The following is an 8971-nucleotide window of genomic DNA, read 5'->3' as shown; positions in this document are numbered from 1 at the left end:
TTGTTAGACATAAGAGAGCTGTTAAAATCTGCGTCTTGGAACAAGAGGATGGTGAGAAGACAGTGCTGGAGGACTGCAAAGCAGCAAGGACAGTGTGGATTTCAGGGGCAACGCCATCTGACCCAGGACATTTCTCAGGAGTTCCCAATTGTTTTTCTGCATAGACAGTGGTCAAGCCAACGTCATAGAATCATAGAATGGCCTGGGTTGAAAAGGACCACAATGACCATCTAGTTTCAACCCCACCCCGCTATGTGCAGGGTCGCCAACCACCAGACCAGGCTGCCCAGAGCCACATCCAGCCTGGCCTTGAATGCCTCCAGGATGGGGCATCTACAACCTCCTTGGGCAACCTGTTCCAGTGCGTCACCACCCTCTGTGTGAGAAACTTCCTCCTAATATCTAACCTAAACCTCCTCTGTCTCAGTTTAAGACCATTCCCCCTTGTCCTATCACCATCCACCCTCGTAAACAGCCATTTCCCTTCCTGTTGATATGCTCCCTTCAAGTACTGGAAGGCCGCAATGAGGTCTCCCCAGAGCCCTCTGTTCTCCAACCTAAACAAGCTCAGTTCCCTCAAGTCATGTAAATAAACAAATCCCTTCATATTTTCTATACTGATTTGTTATCTTCCAATTTTTACAGTGGTTGGTGAGTAAAATCTGTGTTTCCAACACCCATTATGTTCAGGCAGTGTAGAGCAAGCAAGAGAATTTGTTAGGTATGACCTGATTTTCATATAGGCTTTTCTTCAGCCTTTTGCTTGGGTTTATCCAGTTCCTGTCCAGAGAACATGCAAGGCTTCGTTTCCATATCTATAATGAAACTCAGTTAATTCCTGAAGGCATTCTTCAAAAGTTAAAATAAACACTTTTTGTGCAAGGATGCAGTATGTAATTTGTAGGTAAGATTTGGGTGGCATCAGTCACACATTCGTGTGTTGCAAACTTCACAGTTGGCAACTTAAGTTTCTTAGGCTGTCTGGAAAGATGTGAGGCACTCCTGATGATACAGGGACAGAATTCTGGAGAAAATATCGAGCAGATGTGTCTGTGTCTCACTGTCTTCTGGCAGATGCATAAATCCTGTATATTACTTTTATATCTCAGTAGTAGCCATCAAACTGTTCGTTTGCATCTGCAACAAGTTGACAGGCAGCCATTGCTAAATGAAGCGCTCTGGTTAGCAGCTAACGCCGTTGTTAAAAACATAAAGCACGACTAACTGATATAATTAAAGCTCGTCCTTCAGGATAGAAGTTAGAAAATCATAGTGAGAATGCCTACCCAAGAAACCCTCTCACTTGCTTAATCCACTGCACGTAGCCTCCCATACGCGGTGATGGCGAGGTTGGTTGCATGTGCACTGTGGGGCGCGTGTCCTGCAGCTGGGGGGGACTGGGGGGTAGGATGACTGCAGGAGCTGCTTGGGAAGCACAGGGAAGATGACGCCTGCCTTGCAGCATTGTAAAGTGGGGTTAATCTGCTTAAAGGTAAAGTCAGTAAGTTATCATCTTCTACTTTTTTTACCTTATACTTTAAATGCAAGTCTGTATTAGGAACTCACATTTATGGCAACCTTAATCACCCTTCTGCAAGAAAAGTGGTAAGACTTACGGGTGGGAAAACTAGTGGAAAAAGAGAAACAGCATAGAAAGGAATACAGCCACGTAGCTGGAAATTGCTCTGGGATACACACAGCCACGGGTATTACTTGCATGTGTAAATTGTTTGCGTTTTTAATGAGGCTGACTTCTGGGCCAGAGAACTTGAGATTAATACAGTAAAGGTATGCAGCTGTCTCAACACCAGTTTCTCTTCTTTGTCATGAGCTAAGAGGGCTTCTGGCAGTGGCCAGAAGCAAAAGCTGACACGTCTCCCTCCTGAGCGTGAAGAGGCTGAACTTTGTCAGGGGCAAGCAGGAACCTGGTGCTGAGACCCACAGGTCAGCTTGTCTGGGGCTCTGTAGGGCTGGATTAACAGTACTTAAAATCTATGACTTCAGTGTATGCACATTTTTGACCTTCTGCTTTAAAACTTTCTTTGTTGCTTGGCCTCAGTAGTGTTCAAAGCTGTTCATTAAATCACTTTACAAATTATCTGCTTTGTTTTAACATCATTAATTGCTTTGTTATTCTCAAGTGGTTGGGTTGCTGGTTTTTTTCTTTCTTTCATTATTAGGTGATCCAAGTGGCTTTTGCAACTGTTTCTTCCAGGCTTTTGACTTTGGCACATTAATATCCAAAATCTCACATCCACGGATGACACAGCTTCCTTATCTCATATTTCATCTCCCCACTTCTTCATACATTGTATAAATAAGGCAAAATATTCTTTCAGCTGAGTGCCTTTAACCTTTACAATAAAACCATTGCACAAAAGTACCAGAAAAGGAAAATGTGTTTTCTTCTCTTTACATTCTGTTCTCTCAAGATCTACACAACTGTTCCAAGCTGAAATCAGTCAAATAAATACAGAATCAACACATAAAAGCTTGCCACTTTTATTTGCATACAAAACAGAAATGAAAGAGGTTCACAATAAATTATCAGTGTACTCCCACAGAACATTCTCGAGTGTTTGCATAATGTGGGTTAAAAACAAATACCGTTAAGATAAGACTTCTTTGCGAAAGGTTTTAAGGAAACCTGATTATGTACTTTTTTCTGGTGAATTTAGTAGTGTTACTCTGCTAGTAAAAGCAATTCATCCAAAACTAACAGAACAGTCAGCTGCAAAAACATGGGTAACAAAACATAAACTTTGTTGAACGGTTCTATCTACACCAACTAACCAGATGCATTTTTTCAGGTACAGCTTGAATACTGTACTCTGGAGAAAGATCTGAAAGTGATCTTCCATCATCACCCACTAACATACTAAGTTTCTGGCATGCAAGATAATTTTACCTTTATTTCTTGTTTCAACTGGTCTGGTACATGTATTTTTCTTTAATATAAGAGCCTGTAAACATCTTCAACAACAGATTAGGCACTTGGACAGGGGGCCAAATACAGATGCACATAAAATATTTCCCTTTCTAAACAGTTCATTGAGAGGGCTCTTTTGCATTTTCCCTTTTGTGTTCCAGAGTCTTGATGCTTCTTTTGGCTATCTTCCTTCTGAAGCGACTAATTCCGGGGGATCTCAGCTCAACGGCTTCCATCTCTTCTCGAACTGGAGTAAACTCTGGTTGAGCAAGATGAGGTGATGGATAGGAGGACTGGGAGTATGGGGATGGTAAAGGGTAGGACCCGTGAACTACGTACGGCTGTTGCTCACCATCATAAAGGTCCTCGGGGTCATAGATTTGGTAGGAGTTATGTGGCAACTGCACTACTGGGATGTCTTGATCAGTTGGCTCACCGTATCCACCTTAACCCACCACCACCAAGAGTATTCATATGGTTAACACAGGAGAAGGGGAGCAGAAAATTGAAGCGTTCATTAGCAAACTGACATATATATATACCTTTTATATATAGAGAGTGTGTGTGTGTATATATATAATCTTTAAATACACATTTTTTTATTCACATGAAGGAACAGTGAAAACATTTAACAAAATTAATAAGCTGGAGCAATTGGAAACCCACCAACAGACAGCCAAGTTAGTTGGAAACCACCACCAGAATTTGTCTTATGTCCAGTTGTAATACTGTGCTTATTATACACTGCACAATCCGCCTGCTTTAGCTAATTCCAATTATGGGCTGGAATATATGATTAATGGGTCAGACAATAACTTTTAGCAGTGCAAGGAAGCTATGTGCATGTACAGCAGCTAGCAAGTTCATTAGTGGTAGTCAATATCGTTGATGGAAAGCATAGAGCAGTTCAGCATCCGTATCTGACCTTCAGCCAAATGAGAACTGAACCAGAATGAGTCTTTCACCTTCTGGATTGGTAGCCATTGTAAGGGATTGGGCCTTAAAACAGGAAATGAACAACAGGGAAGGGAAGTGAGGAAAGAGGATAGGAAGAGACGACAACAAAAACATTCACATAAGTAAAACATACAAATCACTTCACGGGCAGATTAAACTGTAAACATCAAACAAATAAGCCTTATGCATAACGTTTGTAGTAACTAGTAACTTGCTAAAATAAATTTCAATTTTAGGCTGGACAACATCACTTTTGATAACTGTGTTAACTTCCTCCCATGGCCTCTGTGCTACAACAAACAAGGAAAGTAGAATACATGGAAGATAGAGAAAGAGTCATTTTCTCCAGATTGCTTCACTTGTTAATGACGGACACGTGCATCCCTGTTCCAGGTTACACTAGGGCAGGTTTAGTAATGTTCATGCTCTCATGCCATTCAGAGGCACACAGAAGAGGAAGTGGAGAAACATGTTTTAAAAACTACAGATGTGCAGCTCTGCTGCCGTAAACATTAGGAGGTGGGATTCAACACACAGAACATTCAGGTGGAGCAGGCTCGCACAGTTACACGCACACATATAAGACAAAACCCAATACACTTCAGCCATTCACAGGCCCAAATCAGATGGTGGACTCTGGTCACTACACTGCGGGCACCTTTGGTTTGTGGGGTCATTCCTCTAAATACAGCAGCACTGGACGTGCGTGTTTTTATGGAGTTAATCGTATTTTAGTGCAAGGATCACCAGTAGCCTCCATCTTACTTTGGCTGTTAAAAGGACGCACTATGTTTCCTTGCCCCACCTCCCCCCGAGCGCAGCCTACTCACCTCCCATACCATAGCCAGCACAGGAGGAGGGGTCACAGTACCCCGGGGGGCCGGCAGGGCCCTGGGAGCCAGGGGGCCCGGTGTGGCCAGCAGGGCCTCGTGGGCCTGGAGAGCCTGGTGGGCCTGGGCTGCCAGTTCGGCTCTCGCCTGGAGGTCCTGCATAAAACAGGGAGATGAAACGTGACTAGCATTTCTCACAAGGCAGTGGGTTGACCTCCTTGGCAGTGCTGCAGGCCTGGTGCTAGGAGACGATGGCAAGGAGCTCGCTACAAATACTCATGGCAGAAAGCTCCAGCACGGGGGCTGGGCCTCTCTGCTCCAGCTCCCCCACACATGCTGAGGGAAAGGCTCCAAACTTTTCCCTGCTCCTGACAAGGCTCCTCTCTGGCTGTTGCTTTGTCTTCCTTGCCAAAGACAGCTCTTAGCCAGACATTTATACTAGTATTTCCAAAGCACAAATGTTTCACCAAGTGTCAGACATTTGAAAAGGCAGTTTCATGGGGGGAGGACCGCATGCTTAGGTCTCCCTTTCACCCACGCTGCTTCAGTTCACCTTCTGGGTAGTACTGTGCCTTGATACCGATACTCCAGTGGAAAGAACATCCTAACAAAGTCAATGCAATTTTATGCATGTTTCACCCTCCTTTATTTCAGGAACTAAATATAACTCTCTTTGATTAATGAGCTAAATTAATACACATTTCTCTGTCAAGTTACAGTTGACCTCGAGTCAATGAAAAGACAAATGCAATTAATCCAGATTAATTCTTACCTATCAGATGTCATCTCTGGAAAGGAAAATTAATGTGACTGATGATACCGTCATGAATCATGTCACAGCGTCATATTGCATAGTATGAACATTACAACAGTAAGGTACCCAATGACTGACTCTTCTGCAACATAAGCCTTAGATGCAGAGGGCACAGCCACGAAATTCTTAGGTGCTTTGCAAATGGGCCAGGGGAGCCTAATCCAAATGTCACGTATGTAACATCTTTACCTGTAGATCCTGGTGGGCCTCGGGGTCCTTGAGTTCCAACACCTGGATTGCCTCTGTCTCCTTTCTCACCTGGTAAACCTAATGAAACAGCACTCAACAGAGTCACGTTTTTGAACAAAGCTGTGCAATGTTTATTATTTAACTGGGCTATGGTTCCATGCACTACTTTCACATAAAAACAGATGCGAGAGAAGAAAGGCGGTAAAAATAAACACCTATTTGGCTCTTTTTTCCTCCCTTCTCTCATAGCCTCACAAGGGAATCATGGCATTCCTGAGGCATTAAACATTCCTGCTGCCATCATGTTTGCTTTGAGGTGTCATGTAGGGGCATAGGCCAATTTCCCAAAGGCACTTTCCTTCTGGAAGAGTGCTCCTGGACTATACCAAGTTACAACTACTGCGAGTGGAAGAATCCTCAGAACTTCAAAAAGCTGTCTACAAACTACTGCACGGCCCAGAAAAACAAACAAACAAAAACACCCTAAACAGATTTTTAATGCTACAGCCTTCTTGAAATCCCTTCCAGAAGTCACCCACCAGTTGTTCAGCAGATGTTTCCACACATAAATGGAGAGAGTTATTACGGGTTACTGAAGGGCCTCAGGCTGCTAAACTGCAAGAGAAGTCTCAGCACAGATGGAATCTGTCCCCCAACTGAATTCCAGTCTAAAAGCTTTGCAGTTACAAAACTTTTGATTTTCCATTTGCTCATGGCCCTGAATTGCTATCATTGGGTCTGATCTGTGAAGAGAGCACAGATCTAGTAATGCAGACAAGGCACTACATTCTTCCAGCTTTCCATCACCTTCTACCCTACCATTATGGCATCCTATAAAAACACTTTCTATATGCAGCGATCACAAAGAGTGGTATCGAACTCAAGTAGGTGTCAAAACTACAAATTCCAGACCATGAGTTTCCACCGGTGATTTGGAAACTCTCATAAAGTCTGTGTTTGATTTGGATGGTTCAAAGACAAAATCCAGGCTGGTTTGTGGGACCTTACTCCCTATTTTCCAAACCTCCCAATGCTGGTAATTTCTCTCACTGCTTCACAGCTTCCACGCTCTCAGAATGAAAGCTGATATAGAGCACCTTCATAAAAACAAAGCAGACAGGAAAAAAGTGCTGCTACCTTTGATGAGACATGGTCTCTAATTTCAACTAACAGGCTGCTTCCTTCCCTCCTACTTTGGTAGCTGTTGCATCTTACGGAAAAACTTCTGGAGAACACCTCCAGGTGACCATGTCTGGACCCTTGTTTATGCAAAGAGCCACGTAAGATTTCTTCCTTCCTATAATAGGTTCTGATGCATGCAAATAAGAATAAACTTTAGATGTGAAAATACTGTAATGAAAGCTCATCACTCACAGTGTGTTGCCCTCCATAAGTTGTCAAAATAAGGATTTACTGAACAGCAACTTGGTGGTGCATATTTGTCTGTCAAGCTGGTTTCTGGGCTTTTGACAAAGGTATAAGCAGAGGGGGAGTGGAAAGCCTAAGTGTGAAAACTGAGTCACTTTAGAGCCCTTTAACCTGCTGGCATTGTCCTTAAGCTGCACAGACCTGCACACTGGAAGTCGGCCCACTGAAAGCACTGACCATACTGAGAACAGAGCCTGCACCATAGGCAGCTTTTACTCCATCTTCCCTCTCCCTGTGTGGTTTAGTCTGGTGCCTCCTCTCTAAGGCAAGCAGTATGCAGGTCTTATACGGGCCTCGTTTCTGACTTTGTTCCAAGCTCTGATACTGAGCACAGGGGACTATCAAACAGAGCCACAACAGCTTGTCCCAGTGGTAGCAGAAAGTGAAAAAGGAATTCAGTCTCAAATGTCCTCTCCAGCTTTGCTGCAGTGACTAGCTGGTTAGAGCTTCATTTCAGGTAATTTGAGTGCATCCCTCCTATCAAGCATCCCTCACACCTGATCTTGTTTGTGCACCACTGCTTTCTCTAAAAACTATAATAGTTCCCTCCTGCCATTTTGCAGGTGGATAATGAACAACCTCTGGGCAAACTGCAAGATTACTAAAATCTCGTTGAAGATGAAGGGTTCTTAAGTGTTTTAATTACTCAGGCATCTTGAAATTTGCCAGCATTTTTTCTTCTGTGGTTCTTAGCAATGTAATACATGAGATTCCTGCTCTCTGAGTGCTTTTTTCAACCCAGTATGAGCTTCTTGTTTTTAATGTAGTATTTAGTTAGTACACAGATTGCAGATTCAATCTGAAATGCTATTCAGAACTTTTGATGAAGTATTGCATTGCACCACACACCATTTTTGTAGGAAGTGGGCCTAGGTGCTAGAGATATGCTCAAATCCACATTTATAACCCTGGGGGAGCCTGTCAAAGCCACATCTTCTGTTACCAGCAATTTAATTCTACCCATTTTAAATATGACATTCTCATGCACACCTCTTATCCTTCACTGTAAATGCAGTTTCCAGCAAATTTGCTTCACCCTGGTTTGCTTTAGACATATGGAAAATCTCCTCAATTGCAATTCCCTACTTTTGTTGCAGGCTTTTTAACGATGTAAATTCATCTAAATTGTATCATTTCATATATGCCCAGTAGGACTTGTTCGGCATTTACAAAAAGCAAAGTGTTTGTGTGGATTGCTTCAAACGGAAAAAGATTGACCCACGATAACCATCTGGAGTCTACACAGATGCTTAGCAAGAGGATCATTGTTTATCTGACTTTGTGTTAACATTAAATAATGACTTCAAAGGCAATTGCCACAATATTTTCAAACCAGAGCCTTCCAAGCACGCAGATATTATTCTTTATACACACAAGTAGACACATCCATATGTGATGTTCCCAAGAGAAATTCAAGTAAGAAATGGTAAAAACAGAACAAACCTACTCAGGCTAATACTAAAATATTCATTCTGGAACAAGTTATGAAGCTCTTGCACAGGGTCAAACTTTCTTTAAAGTCACATGGATATTTAGTTCCTAAAGCAAACGTACTGCAGGCCAGGATACAAGTTTGCATCAGGTTTCTTTCAGTTTGTTTTCCTGAAAAGTTTATCCAAGTGATGGAGAATATAAACACTGAAACAAGAATAACCAGTTCCTAAGGTGAAACTCACATGAGTTAAAACTGAGCACTCTATGAGCTCCACTCAAAGTAGACTTTCCACCACAAGTCTTTAATAAGAGTAAACAAGCATTCATCGACCTCTTGGTCACAGTTATTGGCTCCCTCTTACCAACGACCAAACATTCAAAATTCTCCCA

The 8971-nt window shown here is 42.6% G+C and overlaps 1 protein-coding gene across 10 annotated transcripts in view; it reads right to left on the bottom strand.

Annotated features, from left to right (window-relative positions):
* Window positions 1-2486: 2486 nt before the first annotated feature.
* COL14A1 (collagen type XIV alpha 1 chain) overlaps window positions 2487-8971 on the bottom strand; it is a 120781-nt gene continuing 114296 nt past the window's right edge. For 5 of the 10 annotated variants that reach the window (XM_040676790.2, XM_040676779.2, XM_040676777.2 and 2 more), the window contains 3 exons: window positions 5720-5797; window positions 4717-4872; window positions 2487-3374 (listed from right to left, as the gene is read on the bottom strand). In XM_040676790.2, coding sequence (XP_040532724.1) covers window positions 3049-3374; window positions 4717-4872; window positions 5720-5797 — 560 coding nt within the window. In that variant the 3' untranslated portion in view covers window positions 2487-3048. Of the gene's footprint in view, window positions 3929-4716; window positions 4873-5719; window positions 5798-8971 lie in introns of all 10 variants that reach the window. The other 5 variants (XM_040676799.2, XM_040676810.2, XM_040676853.2 and 2 more) reach the window with 3 other exon arrangements.

The sequence above is a fragment of the Gallus gallus genome, chromosome 2 (assembly GCF_016699485.2).
Source record: "Gallus gallus isolate bGalGal1 chromosome 2, bGalGal1.mat.broiler.GRCg7b, whole genome shotgun sequence".
NCBI lineage: Eukaryota > Metazoa > Chordata > Aves > Galliformes > Phasianidae > Gallus > Gallus gallus.
Note: the sequence above shows the minus strand (reverse complement) of the source record. Positions and strands in the feature narration are given on the sequence as shown.